This window comes from Hyaena hyaena, unplaced genomic scaffold, assembly GCF_003009895.1.
Source record: "Hyaena hyaena isolate Hyena2069 unplaced genomic scaffold, ASM300989v1 scaffold_274, whole genome shotgun sequence".
Lineage (NCBI taxonomy): Eukaryota > Metazoa > Chordata > Mammalia > Carnivora > Hyaenidae > Hyaena > Hyaena hyaena.
This window is the reverse complement of record NW_024080907.1, coordinates 1,523,397-1,538,143: the sequence shown is the minus strand read 5'-3', so window position 1 is coordinate 1,538,143 and position 14,747 is coordinate 1,523,397. Positions and strand designations below refer to the sequence as shown.

At 56.2% G+C, this 14,747-nt stretch overlaps 1 protein-coding gene across 2 annotated transcripts in view; it reads left to right on the top strand.

The window, feature by feature from the left end:
- TTC7A (tetratricopeptide repeat domain 7A) overlaps window positions 1–14,747 on the top strand; it is a 119,775-nt gene that overhangs the window by 64,128 nt on the left and 40,900 nt on the right. For both annotated transcript variants that reach the window (XM_039245938.1, XM_039245939.1), the window contains 4 exons: window positions 7,824–7,941; window positions 8,309–8,366; window positions 9,433–9,505; window positions 12,464–12,624. In XM_039245938.1, the coding sequence (XP_039101869.1) occupies window positions 7,824–7,941; window positions 8,309–8,366; window positions 9,433–9,505; window positions 12,464–12,624 (410 nt within the window). The remainder of the gene's footprint in view (window positions 1–7,823; window positions 7,942–8,308; window positions 8,367–9,432; window positions 9,506–12,463; window positions 12,625–14,747) is intronic.

The following is a 14,747-nucleotide window of genomic DNA, read 5'->3' as shown; positions in this document are numbered from 1 at the left end:
ATGGCCTTGGACTGTGAAGGGTCAGGCCACTGGTGGGCTCTTCCATCACGCTATGGACTTTAGGAGGTGCTACATTTCCCCACACTATGATTAGCAGGGAAACTCCTTGCTCCCCAAATCTTTCCAAGGGCACTATTGGCATCTTGCATCTTAAAGGTGGGGGAGCTGTGGGGACATGGTTGGTATAGGGGTGCCAGCAGAGAGGAGACACCCAGACTGAGCACTGCAACAGCAGACTGTGGTGTGAGCCGGGGGTGCAGAGAAGGTGGGCTTGCCGACCCCTCACTCATACTACTGCGTGTTTCTGGGACTCTTAAAAGGGACGTCATGCCCATCTGTGGGACAAAGCCCCAAATATCCGCCTCACTGAGCTAGGGCTGGGGAGGGCCTCTGTCCCCTCATAGGCTGCCAGCTCTGAGGTGGCCGTGGGTGTCCACCCAGCCAGCAGCCCCTTGCCAGGAAGCCTAAATTTAGGTCTTCTCGCCGTGGAGGAGCTGTTTCCCTCAGCAGCATAATTACAGTCATTACATGCATTCAGATTACATGGTAATAAAATTAGGATCAAATCAGTCCAAATTGAAATCAGATGCGTTAGGAGCAAAGTCATCAATGACAACATAAATAGAAAAGCCCAAAAGGAAACCTAAACATGCAGACTTGTCATCAGAATCAGGGAGGAGGGTGAGCTGTTTAACCTCAGCTGAGAAGTGTGCACGGCTTTGGGGGCTGGTTTGAGATAGGGTTTAAATTGGGTCCAGACTAGAGCCAGGTCATGCTGGAGGGCCAGGGGGTGGCTCCCGGCCGCTGTCCTTAACCTGGAACCCTTGTACCTCCCTAAAGTCCCGTTTATACCTGCCTTGGACACCTAGCACATTACACTGGCATCACTAGTGTTTCTTGAGGGCAGAGACTGTCTCTCTTCCTTCTCAAAACCCCAGGTCAAAGCTAATGTCCGGTGCTTCTCGGATAGACCCTACTTGCCGATGAGCCCAATCACTGGGCACCCAGTTCTGCCTTACGTGGTACTTCTCTTCCCAACTAGTCGGGGAGCTTCTATCCTTACCGCATTGCACCCTGCGGCTCTCTCCCCAGCAGAGAACTCTGCATGTGGTTAGGTGTCTGCTAATATCTTAGAGAATGACTCCCGCCCCAGCTGGCTGAGAGGGACGGGTGTGGGAAGTCTGCCTCTGGTTCAGTGATTCTCAGGTTCCCAAGTTGGCACTGGGCAGGGAGCAGACCGTGGGTAGCTGAGGGCAGTCTATTCTCCAACAAGGCCGGAAGAGAGGCGGCCCAGCACTCTCTATTCGCAGGGCCACAAGCAGGAAGAACAGGTCTGACCTCGGCGGGCAGAGGGGTGCTAGTGCTTGAGACGGAGCACTGTTCCTGAAAGGCATCTGATGCCACCTCTGTCTCTTGCCTTTGCAGCTCTTCTGGCTCACGACAGCCCCCAGCGGGCCCAGCCTTCGCCTAGCCAAGCCCCATGAGCAGGGGACAGAAATCTGGGGGTGGACAACTTGGCCCAGGTTGCAGGAAAGGAGGTTGGAACTGGGACATTTGAAAAACGAGTTGTGCTGGGTAAAACCAGCCTCTGTGGCCATGTGCCCAGAGGTGGAGCACCTGCTGTCCCCATGTCCTGTCCTCATGCCCAGAGGCAGTGTGGGACGCCCTAGGCTGGGTCTAGGTGTGAGAGCGAGGTTGCCCCTCAGGTAGTGGTTGGGGAAGGGGGGCACCAGGCAGAGGGCCCTGCGCAGTCACATGCTGACTGACATGGGGTTTGCTACAGGATGATTGCACCTGGGGCAGGTATAGGGTCAGATGGAAGGGCACTGGCCCTGAGGCTTAGCCTGAGGCTCCCCTAGGTGAGGGTTGGGGTGGGGGGTACTGCTGCAGTGTGTGGTAGCCTCCTGCCTTGGCATGGCCAATGTCTTGCCAAGGTCCCCAGTCAGTTACTTGGGGCAAGAAGGAAAGAGGATGTAACTATATTTTAGTATCTCTCCAAACACAATTTACTTAAGATGTTTTAAAAGGTGAAACTTCCCAGGGCACCTGGGTGGCTCAGTTGTTTAGCGTCCGACTTCGGCTCGGGTCACGATCTCACGGTATGTGGGTTCGAGCCCCACATCAGGCTCTGTGCTGACAGCCAGCTCAGCGCCTGGAGCCTGTTTCAGATTCTGTGTCTCCTTCTCTCTCTGACGCTGCCCTGTTCACACTGTCTCTATTTCTCTCTCAAAAATAAATAAAAAACTTTAAAAAAAAAAAAAAAAGGTGAAACTTCCCTAGGAGGATAGGAGCTGGGTGTGCATGTGTGCTATGTATCACACACAAGAGGGCAGTTACGAAATGGAAAGGCAGACCATGCTCCTCTTCGGAAAGGTCTGTGGTGCTGTCTCTGAGCCTCTTCCTGAGGGGGCAGTATGAGGCCGTGCAAATAGTTCAGGCTTTGGAGGCAGAGAGGGTAGGGTTCAGATCCCTGCCCGTGCCCTTAGGAGCTGTGTGACTTTAGGGGAGTAATGTACCCGCCTCCGTGCCTCATCTGTACCGTGGATGGGAACACCAGAGCTGAGCAGAGTCGCTTCCTGCCACGTTGCAGGTACCTGATGGACGGCAGCTATGCCTGTGACAGACCTTTCAAAACAGCGGGTTCTCGGAGAGCACGTGCTTTTGTGTTTTTGCCTCCCTTTTTGAGATTCAGAGGTGGCCAGAGCCAGGAAGAGGAGTTGAGTGTTTATGAGGCAGGGAAGACAGTGCCACCGGTCTTGCTGCTAGCCTGTGGAAATACAGAAATTTCGTCCTGTTCCTCCCGGGAAGGAGAAAGTGCATTTTCAGTGGAGTGGATAACAACAGGCGCTGGACTCCGTGGGAAGGGACTGAGGGGAAACTGGAGAGGCTCAGAAAGGAACTTTCTCTGGTTCCTAGGAAGAGAGGAAGAGGATGAAATGCCAGGGGTCCATCTCTCTGGCCCAGTGTGACATGAATGAGGCAGCCCTTGAAGCAGAAGGCAGGCGAGCAAGAGCCAGGCGTGCAAGCCAGAAGCCTGTCTGTGTAGGGACCAAATCAAGAAGATTGGAGAGCCATAGGAACTTGTGAGGTCATGGGGACACTTCCCTTACTTCCAGAAAGCCGAAGCAGAGGGTCCACACGTTAGAACCTTCAGTGCCTCCTTTTCCCAAAGGGTCAGAGAGGAAGAGAGTAAAGACCCACAGAGGGCAGCTGTGAATCGGGCAGCTCAGAAAGATCCAGATGTAGGCTCAGGAGACCTGGGTTGAAAAGTCTGTGCTGTCACTCACTAGTCAGATGGCCTCGAACAGGTCCCCAAAGCTCCCTGTGTCCCCCAGAACCTTCAGCTGTGAGATACCTGTTCATCCAGCAGCAGCAGTGCTATGACCCGCCAGGTGGCGCTAAACCGCTCTGGAGTGGCAGGGGCGTGGAGGGGGTCTCTCTATGGGGTTCATGGTGAAGTTACAGGACTGCCATAGGTAAGGGAGATGTTAAAAAAGTAATGTGTCGCAGGAAGGAGAACGGTTGAAAAGAACTTTAAAAACCTGTCACCTTGGAAGTGTGTGGATGAGCGAGGAGGGCCCAGCACTGTAATCGGAGCTAATCTTGCAGAAACAGCAGCCCCAACCACAGAGCCACCAGCTGCTGGCTTTTGAGGCCACTGAAAGAAGTGTGTGGAGACTGGAGAGACCAAGTGTGGTAGTCCCAGGGAGAAAGCTGTTGGCGGCGGCTGCAGATGGACAGTCACCAGGCAGCTCAGTCCACCGCTGGATTAGAGCCATGGCTTTCCCATCGGAAGTTGAGACCTGTTAGTGGGTTGTGAAATAGAACTCTTTCTTAAGAAGAAATGGAAATAGACTATCAGAGAATAGGGCGGAAAATGTCATTCCCAGTGTGTTACCTACAGCACAGGTGAGCACTGTGACAAAGGGTGGGTTAGTGGGTGTAGGTATGTGTGTCCCGGACTGTGGATGGGTGTGACCAGCTGGCACAGTGGACTGCCCAGGGCTGCGGACACCCAGCTTGCCCTTCTGTCTTGTCTCCTTTTCTGAGGCAAGAGCTGAAAGGTGGGCAGTAGTACCCCCTTTGGATTCCAGGAGAGTCTTTGATGCCACTTCCCCGATTTGTCAGTGAGGTCACGTACAAGGGGCACGAGGACTTTACTCAGAAAGCACTTGCCACATCGGTGAGGTTGATGCCCAAGAGAATTCTGGAAGGTTCACTAATTATAGATAGAGATTCACTAACTACTAATAATAGTTTATATTTATTCAAGCGCTGCTCCGAGCATTCCCTGTGTCTTATCTCATTCAGTCCTCCCAGCAGCTGCCTCACAGACAGATACTTGTTACACCATTTTACAGAAGAGGGAACTGAGGCATAGCAAAAGGAGGTGACTTGCCCTGAGTCACACAGTTAGTAAGGAGCCAAACCAGGATTTGAGTGTGAGAAGTCTGGTCCCCGGACTTGTGTTCTTAGCTTTCAAGGTGGTCCTGCTGTCTGTGTGGAGAGCTTATCTGAGTGTGGAACTGATTATGGACTTGGGGGCAGGGCGGCGGAGGGGGGGCGGGGGCGGGGAGAGGGTTTAGTACTTCAGAACAAAGATGGAAAAGTCACTTCTCAAGGGCTTTAGGATTGCCACTCGGGTCTTGGATGAAGGGGAATGGTGCATTGTGAGTGTATGTATTTGTCGATGTGGGTGTGTGTAGGTGTACATATATATACTTAAATTGCATATTTCTTATTTTTAAAATATGTTTAAAATACATACAAATCTTGGGTTTGTTTTGTTTTTTTTGTTTTTGTTTTGTTTTTTGTTTGCTGTGACAGCAGTTTTTCTTTCGCTAGGCCAGTTAGAGCACCCACGTATGTTATCATGTTATATATCGTCATGCTTAAAACAAATGGTAATTTTTTTCCCTTCATTACCACTGCAGTGACCCCACGTGCAAACAGGCTGCTTTACAGTAGGTAATAGAAACCAGAATAGGGTTGGCCATCAAGGGAAAATGGTATATCCAAGCTTTGTGAGCTTGATTTGAGACAGATGCTGACACTCTGCTTAAACTGCATGGATAAGGCTGGCAAGTACTGGCTGAGGAAGGCTCCTGACCTGGGGATCAGAGTGGACCACAAGTTGGACAGGCTAAGGATATATGTTTTGATTTTTGATTTTATATATTTATTTTGAGAGAGAGAGTGCAAGTGGGAGAGGAGCAGAAAGAGATGGAGGGGGAGAGAGAGAGAGGAGAGAGAAAGAGAGGGAGGGAGAGAGAGAGAATCCCAAGCAGCGTCCGCGCTGTCAGCGCAGAGCCTGATGTGGGGCTCGAACACATGAACCGTGACCTGAGTAGAAGTTGGACATTTAACTGACTGAGCCACCCAGGCGCCCCTGTTTTCACTTTTTAAAGCTAAACCGTGGTGAGCTCTCCTAATCCAGAATATGATGTGTGTGAACTGGAGAGTAACTTCTCCCTGTTGGCCAGTAATTGTTGAGCCTTGTTCCCAGCACCCTCCCTACACGGGTTGCAGGAGATAGAAGCGAACATTCGCTGAGTAGAAGGACATGGTCATGGGGAGAGTATATAATACATGGATGTAATAGGTTTCTAGATTATTTCTGTAATTGGTAATTGGTGACTTATAAACAAGCCTCGTCCTGTTTGGATGGGGCATAATGATGCCTAAAGACTGTATGCGATGAGCCATGTCAGCAGTGGGCTATTAGGAAGGAGGAAAGGTACAGTTTACTCACTTAACCCTTTTCTCGGTCCCTCCTGTCCCTGCCCCACCATGAGTCTTCCTTGGACGACCACAGCCACATGATTATCTTACTGTTGGAGCTCTAGTTAGCCCCATGCCAGCGTTATGCAGGGAGCCTTAACTAAGAGCCACCGTGTCAGCTTGCGGCGATTCCTTGTGAGCTCACCGGGGCATCCTGCCCCTCATCACTGGGGCCTCCAGCTGGGCCCACCACAGAGCCTGCTGCTGCAGCCTCCGTGGAGGTTAGTGGGGAGGCGCAGTTGGGGTCCAACTCCCCAGTTTGCAGAAGAGGACCTTTGGGGCACAGAAATTAAGTGATTGGCTCCAGGCCCCACAGCTGTCAGGTGCCGGGCGAGGATCAGAGCCTGTGTCTGGGAGTTCATCTTCCAGTGCTTTTCTCTCAACCTGGCTCTGACCTCAAGCCACCAAGCCCACCCCCACTGCCCCGGGTCCTGCTGGACCAGATCTTAGCTGCTACAGCCTTGGCCCCCCACCCCCCAGCCAGCTGAGATGGGCAGCTGGCAGCTTAGGGGTTTCCTGAGCTATGGCCTCCCCCAAACAGTGAATCCTAAGGCCTGATAGTGTCAGAGCTCAGGTCCCTGGACCCCCTTCTCCTCTCAGTGACCAGCCCACCAACCTAGGGGTGGCCTCCTGTCCAGACCAGCAGCCAGAGCACCACCACGAGGGGGTAGAGCACTGCCCTGGTCAGGGACGGTGGGCAGGCCACACAGGGATTCAGCCCCTCACCCACCACTCTGTCTGGGCCGTCAGCTCACGTGCTCTACTTCCTTATGTTTGGGTTCTGTTGTTTCCCTCCCTACACAGCAGCTCTCTGCTCCTTCAGCCCTTTCCCTGCACAGAACGTACCCCAGCTGTACGTGAAGGGCAGCTCCTCTCCCCTCTGCCGATGGGCTCTGTCTCAGGATCTCAACTCCACGTTCCAGGGAGGGAGGGTCCACCGGTGCCCCGGCTGTGCCCAGTGGTCAGGCCACAAGATGCACAGAGCTGCCCCTCTCCTGCCATGATGGGGTGGCAGGGACAAGAACAGGGCAGGAGCAGCACTGGTGTGAATGCCAGAAGCCAACTTGGGTTTGAATCTAGCTCCCTGGTCGTCTGACTTTATGGACCTCTGCTGGGGACGAGATGCCCTACACAGGGGGCCTTGACATCTGGGTGGCAGCGGGGCTTGGGTATGATCCCTTCAGCCTCCTAGCTGTGGAGGCCCCCATCTGTGTTCTCAGGAACACTAATGTCAGTACACTGCCATGCCTGGCACGGGGGCAGAGGCCATTCCTGGGCTGAGAAGGAGGGAGGGGGCCTCTTCAAGGCCTGTGGGCCATGAGCGGACATGACTGTGACCATCCCCCAGCTGTCCCCTGTCTCCCCTGACTAGCCCGACCGCCGTGGGAGCCCGTCTTCATGTCATGTGACGCGTGTGATGGTGTGTGCACACGTGACCTGTGCCAGTTGGGTCCTTTCTGACTAAACAGTTCTTCCTGCTCCCGGGACAAAAACAGCCTCAGGCCTTTTTCCCCTGAAAAGTTTGAGCTCCCTGTGTCAGGAAGCCAGCTCACAGATGGAGCCAGAGTGGCAGCCTGCCCACTCTGCAGGGTGGGCGGTGTCCCCAGGGCCCAGTCCCCAAGCCCTGCCTGCCCACACCCCCTTGCCCCCACCGGCCCTGGCTCCCCTCTCTCTGCCGCACAGGCCAGGGACAGACAGCCACCTACAGAGGCCAGATGATGAAAGGAGCTGTCACCAGCTGGCCTGGTCCTGGGTCCACGCTCTAGGCAGAGTCCTCTTTGGGGAGCTAGAATGTCTGGGGCAAGGGAAGTTTTCCCCTCTGACACTGGCCACAGGTCCTTGGGTTGCAGGGAGGAGTTCTAGGAAGTCACTGATAGAGGAAACAGCCTCGGTTCTTCCACTCCGTGGTCGTGTGGTCTCAGACAGGCCACCTGGCCTCTGGTTGTGCTGCCAACACCCGGGGAATTGTAGTTCTGAAAGTCCCAGGCTGGTGACTGAGCCAGGAAAGCCCTTTCACTGACCTTTGCCTGTCCTCTTTGCAGCTGGAGGAGGCAGAGCACTTTGCCATGATGGTGATCGACCTGAGGGAGGAAGCCGGGGAGTTCCTCTCCAAGGGCTACCTGGCCCTGGGTCTCACCTACAGCCTGCAGGCCACTGACGGTGAGTGCCACGGCCTAGAGGCGTCCGCTTAGGGGCTCAGACGGTGGCCTACCAGGCGTCTTGTCCCACCTGTGCCTACCCCCCAACACGTCATTGAGTACACACACACACACACACACACACACACACAGACACACTTCTCAGTCCCATTTCCAGTCTTTTACCCAGACTTCACACTCTTACACGCACCCTCCCCTGGTAACTAGGGCGGTGGGTAGCATCAGTCCGGAGCTGCTTGAGTGCGAGCACTGGCCAGATAGAGCCCTGCCTGTCTCTGCAGAGCCTGAGCGCCCCGGGATGGGGCAGAGCTGGGTCGGCGCCCCTTCGGCAGCCCCTCATGGCTCCGTCTCTGTCTTGTCTCTTGCAGCGACTCTGAAATCCAAGCAAGACGAGCTGCACCGGAAAGCGCTGCAGACACTGGAGAGGTGAGGAGGGCCCCCGCCAAAGCAGGGGCATGAGGTGGCACAGCCGCGTGCTTTATCTATCTCAGTGGACCCTCTGGTATAGACAAACGAAGGTTTCCATCCCCATTTTATTGACTAGGAAACCCCGGCTCTCATGGCTCTTTGGGCAGGTAGAGTGCCCCCAGGCTTAGCCCCTGCCCTCTGGAGCTCAGGCCTCTAAAATGGGAGTAGTAGCCCATTACGGTTGTGAGGATGATGTGAGACCAAGCTAGGGATGCACCTTGTATTAGCAACAGGGGCTCCAAATTGATATTTGCCTCCTTCCAGCCTGTGAGAACCCCCCACCCCGGTCCTCAGCCAGGGTAGGGTCCTGGAGGGAGGGGGGGGGATGCCAGAGAAGCCCCTCCCCTGTGGTGGCCCTCTCTCCCTCAGCCCCGTCCTTGCTAAGCCCCTGACTCCGCCCCAGCCTTGGGCCCCACAAAGCATCCTTCTCCCTCCGCCCTCCCAGCCCTTTGCGTGTACTCCCTCCGAGGACTGATGTGCAAACTGTTGGGTTGGGGCCGGCCCTAGACTCCTGTGCCGTCTTTGTGGGAACATGTAGCACATCCAACCCCTCTCTGGGGAAGGTGGTTTCTGAACCCAGGGAGGCAGAACAGTCCCATCCCCACCAACCCCCGCTGAGCTACCCAGGCCGGCTCTTCGGCTCTTCGTTCCTGAGGCTTCTCTCCCAGAGAGGCCATTCCCAGGCCCTCCACCCGCAGGAGTGTTCCCTTCTGTCCTGCAATGGAGAGATCAGGCTCCGGGCTCTGTACAAAGCCACCACGGGGCCTCAGGCAGGCCAACAGTTGCCCAGAGGTGACGGGCAGCACCCATCCCCCAGCCCTCCCCTCCTGGACGGCCCCACCTCGGCAGAGCCAGCCCTCCTGGAGCCTGGGGCCGACGCCATCATCCCCCGCGGGCACCCTCTGAGAATCCTTGACATTTTGCCCTGCGGCACTCAACACAGGGCTGGCACACTCGAGGTGCATGTCACACACTGGGGGCTCAATCCTTGCTGGCTGACCTGTCACTCCCTTTCCCCACACAGAGCCCAGCAGCTGGCGCCCGGTGACCCCCAGGTCATCCTCTACGTCTCCTTGCAACTGGCCCTGGTCCGCCAGGTGGGTTGTTGTCACATTTCCTAACTCCCAGGTCCCCGAGGGCCGCGGGTCTGCTCCTGGCACCACTGCTGTTCCCAGCCACGTGACCCTTTGCAAGTGACTTGACCTCTCTCAGTCTCTGTTTCTTTATCTGTTCTCTGAGCACCTTTGAACGCCACCTCAGCGGGGCCTAGTAAGGATTAAGTCAGAAAACGCGGTAGAGCCCATGGTGGGCACGCAGGAAGGGATTCTTCTCTGTCCTCATACCCCCTTGAACAGTTCGGTCCCCTGAGAAGTTGGTGAGTGACTACAGGAAGCATTTACGTCCTCTCCTTCCATCAATCAGGCTTTCTCCACGGGTCTAGGAGAGCAGAGTGACTGACACACGGAGCTGTTTCTGTGGACCCCAGAGCTTGTCCCTGCCCTTGTGGGCAATACCCTTGGGCTCAGCTTCTAGGACCGGGTAGGGCCTCCTGTCCCCTGGCCACGCTGGCCCCATCAGAATTACTGCCACTGCCCAACCCACCTTCTTTCCCAAGCTGAGCAGCTGAGCTGTTGGTGCCCTGAGGACACTGGTCTGTCCATGGAGTAAGGCCAGGCTGTCATCCAGCCAGGGGGGGGTCACCTTTCATAAAAGAGCGAGGGCTCCTGGTTCCCCCAGGCCCTTGGGAGTCTCTGCTTTTTGTGTGTGTGCCTCACACAGGCTGGGGCTCGGTGCGCACCCCCGGCCTCCAAAGCAGGACCTCTTGGCCTTGACCCAGCGAGCTGGGCTCTGGACTGCTCGGGGACTGCCGACAGCCTTGATACCCAGAGTACAGGTCCCTGCACCACGGGAATGGGGCTGGCCTCTGGACTGGTGGAGAGAAGCCAACAGAGCCTCCATCCTCTGGGGGTCAGGTGATGGGCGGCCCTGGCAAACGTGGGGGCTGCTGTAACCCTGCTGACCTGGCTGAGCCCTCCATCTGATGAGGAGGGTGCCCTTGGCCTCATTTTATACTAGAGGAACTAAGACCCTGCTGAGCTACAGCTAAGCCAGCTCTGAAGCCGGGTTTCTGCTCCAGAGCCCACTCTACCCCCAGTAAGAGATGCCACGTGGCTCTAAGGATCGCGTACCCTGACCCCTTTAGAGCCGTATCCGCCAGCCTGCAGTTGGCCTCCGGGTCAGTGCCATCTCCTGGCCTCTGGTGTTGTGCTCAGGTGGTTCAGCGAGCTGTTTCTCCTGGCTCTGGGGTCGCCTGGGTGCTTCGTGCTGCCATCTGCTTGACCTTCCTCTCAGGCCCCGCAGCAGCCTGGCTTCTCCCCTCACTGCACCCTTACTGCCATCACTGGGACCCCCCATGCCACCCCCTGGTCCAGCGCCCGTGTGTACCCCTACTGGACTCATCACTCATCTATCCCGGTCTTCCGTCTCAGCCTTGTTCTCCCCGGTGGCCCGGCTCTGCTTCCCACTCCCTTTTGCTGCTTCTCTCCCTTCCCTTGCACCTGCCCACCCACCCCCCACTCTCCTGCCTCCACCTCCCGGCTGCCGCCACCTGTCCCAGCCCACCTCCCCACTATGCCCATGACTCCGGACTCCCAGGTCTTGAGTGAGACGCTTGGGACCTCTCTGCTGCTCTCCGCAAGGAACATCACTCTGGTCTGGTTTTGCAAGGAACGTGGTCAGAGACCACTGTATTTTTAGCTTTCAAGTTCATGATAAACCTTTGGCGATGCATTTCTTGATGTCTTTCATGATTCAGCCACCTCGGGTGAACGGTGTCCGTCCTCCCAGAGAGATGGCAGGGCCAGGCCAGTAGAGCCTGGCACCCATTTTCCTTGGGAACCCCAGACCTTGGGAGCCTCAGGGAATGGACTCTAGCCCAAACCTGGCTTGCCTGGGTCTCTAAAGCCCGCCAGCCCATCTTGCCCGGAGCACGTACGGCTGCCTAAGCAGTGACGCTGTGGGTTTGGATCCTCAGGCCGGGATAATGGGGTGCTCTGGAGAATCACCGGGGAGGAGTAGCCTTAGGCAAGCGGACACAGCAACCACTTAGCTTCCTTCACATCCCTTGAATTTTCCACGAAAGGGGGCTCCTGCCGGAGGAGTCTGGGCCTGGCACTAGTGCTCAGGGCAGGGGAGAGGCTGGGTGGGCCCCAGGCTGGCACCAGGTATACCGGGACCATAGGAGCATGGGAGGCCCACGTCTGAGGTTTGGTAAGGAGCAAGACTTTCTGGAAAAGAGTCCCGAACTTCCTGGGAGGGTCAGGCCCTGATGTGGACAGGGCTGCAAGAGCCGATGTGGCCGCCAGTCCTGAGGGCGTGAGAGAACACATCCCTTAGGACAAGAAGGGAGAGTCTTACCAGCTTGGTCGCCGCCTGGGCTTTGGGAGCCTGAAGAGGGAAATGCACATTTTTACTCATGTCCAATATGGGGCAGACATTTTCTTCTGTCGTCTCCCCCTCTCAGCCACAGTAATAGGCATGACCATTTCCCTCATTTTGATGGCTAGGAATTGCAGCTCAGAGAAGCTACCCAAAGGGCCCGGCTAGGCAGTGGCAGAGCCGGGACCCACACCCCACCCCTTACCTAGCAAGTGCCTAGCTCTTGCCACTGTGAGCCTCTGAGTGGGAGGAGGCATTGGTCTGTCAGCCTCCATCACTCCGTAAACCATTCGGAGAGGAGGCCACCTCTCGGTCTGCAGCTTGTGACCTGGGTAGCTTTCTCACAGCCCCGGCGTCTGCCCAAACCCTTTGTGCCACACCATAAACCTCCTCTTTAGGCCTGAGCAGCAGTGGCTTCCCAGGCCTGACTTGGGACAACAGATCCCTCTTGCCATGCCATTAGGGTGTGTTTTCTCCTCAGAGCACCAGCCCTCCCCACCCAGGGCCCAGGGGCTCACTTGAGTCCACTGTGCCCTCGATGGCAGGCACTGGCACCAAGGTCCTGGGGGATGTTGGGCCGTGGAGAAGGTCACTAACCTGGCAGTTTTCTCTGGCAGATCTCCAGTGCCATGGAGCAGCTGCAGGAGGTCCTGAAAATGTGTAGGGATGATGCCAACGCCCTCCACCTGCTGGCACTCCTCTTCTCTGCCCAGAAACACTACCAGCATGCCCTAGACGTTATCAACATGGCCATCACAGAGTATCCCGAGAACTTCAAGTGAGTTCCCCATGGACACTCCTGGGCTGGGGGCCGCCTGCCACAGATGCAGGTGCCCACACACACCTCACCTTGCCACGTAGCCAGCCAGCACATACTGATTAAGTGCCTACTGCATGCACACTCCCTGGCTGGAGGGTCAAGGTGGGGCGAGGAGGACGTGTGGGGTCAGGGAATGGCTCTGACATTCTGTGCCAGGAAGTGTCAGGTGGGGAGTGAGGGGCTCTCTGTGGCAGCTGCGGGCTCCGTGCGAGCTCTGGGGACCACAGAGGAGACTGTGCTCAAATGCACGTGCTTGAGCTGTTTCCACCCCATCCCCATGGGCTCTGCATTTAAGCCTCATGGGGACACTGAGTTGTGTACCTTAATCATAACCCTGGCACAGCCAGCCAAGGATGGGATTCTGACATGGTTGGAGGCCAAGTGAGCCATCCCCCTGCCTCTACGCAGGCCACCGGCATTGGAGGAAAGGGATTCGCTCCATCCAGAGCAGTCCTGGCCTCTCCCTCCATCCTCGGCTCCTCCGCAGCCCTATTTGCCACGTTGCCCAGATGCCCCTCTCTGGGGAGCAGGGTTTGTGCTGCATTTGCCCCAGGCCATGGTGGGTGGGGCAGGACTAGACTTTCCTGCCCCCACCTATACAGAGAGGACCCACTGCCACCCAACTAGGACACTGGGGAACACGAGCCATGCTGGACCAGCTGAGGCAGGAGGGTGCATGGCCCTGCAGGAGGGAACAAGGAGGAGGCCAGTCATCTTTTGCTTTCTGCCCCCCTCCACCCAGGCACATGACACTGGATATAATAGACCTTGTCTAGCTGAATCCTGTGAACCCAGGATGAGGGGTCCCTGAGCGCCCCCATTCCCACTCTGTTCCACCTTCGGGTCTGAAGAAGGCTGTTAGAACCAGCGAAGGGAGGCCCTGCTTCAGACAGCAGAAAGAAGCTCAGTCCTGGCTTCCTTGAGGGGTGACTCATACTGGCAGTGAAGGCAGGTTCATGAAGAATGAGGAGAAATTGGGGGGCGCCACAGCCATATTAGGTGATAGAGGGAAGCTGCAAGTCTCCCAGCCCAAGGAGGCTTCCTTTCCCGGGCGTCCACCTCTGTCCATCCCTAGCCCATCATGGGGCAGAGCCGGCTTTCCTGTGCCTTTAGCCTCCTCCCGAGGATGCTGCGGGAAGCTGTGCCTGTGAGCTCTGCGGGATGTCTCTGTCCTTGCCAGGGTTCAAGAAAGGTGCTTTGGGAGCAGCAGAGTGCCCTTACCGGAAACTCCCCGGTGTGCCCTACTGAAGAGCAAGCCCCCAGGTCAGTTCACGTGAACAGGCAGGTCACTGAGGGAATAGTACAGCACAGATGAAATAGTGTGTGTGTGGACAGGCGACGGGGTACCTCATCTCATTAATCCCAAGCGTAATACAGCAAGACCTACCGTGTAGAAGTTCATTTTTCACATTTAGTGAAACAACACAGAAGACCCAGGTTCCCCCTCTTCCAGTACCAGATACCTTGCTGTTTTCCTGGCTCTGTCCTCACGACTGTCAGGCAGGGTCTCTACCAGCTGTGTGTGGATGTGCACGTGTGCGCGTGCGTTTTTCGTCAGGCTTTGATGGAAAAAGAAACTTTCCTGAAGAAAATCTTAGAGTGGGGAGGGGCTCCTCGCCCTGCTCCCAGGTCAGAATGTGTGTCATAGAAAGAGAAGCGAGCGAGGCCTGGTGTCATACCTGGTTTTATCAGCACATCCTTTTCCCAAATGAAAGCTTACATGCCAGTTGAGACTGTGTGGTAGCAGAGGGGACCAGAGCTGTCCTGATAGAAGCAGGGTAGGGGACTGTCATGTTGCATACCTGGCCCTTCCTGGGACCCCCAGGCCCTGCAAGGAGCCTCTCCCCAACCTGCTCCAGTGCCTGACATCTCACAGCAGCGTCTCTTCCTAACTTCCGGGCTCAATTCTTTCTGCCGCCAGAATCACATCCCCTGGCCTGGTGTGAGGAAGCTAATGGCACTTCACGCTGTGTTGGGGGTGGGTGTTGGTTTGGGGGGCAGCCCTCTGGCTCTGCCTCAGCATCCCAGCCCACCCCAGGGGAGGTGTCTCCTGTCCCCTGGGCTCCTTGGCCTGGTGAGGA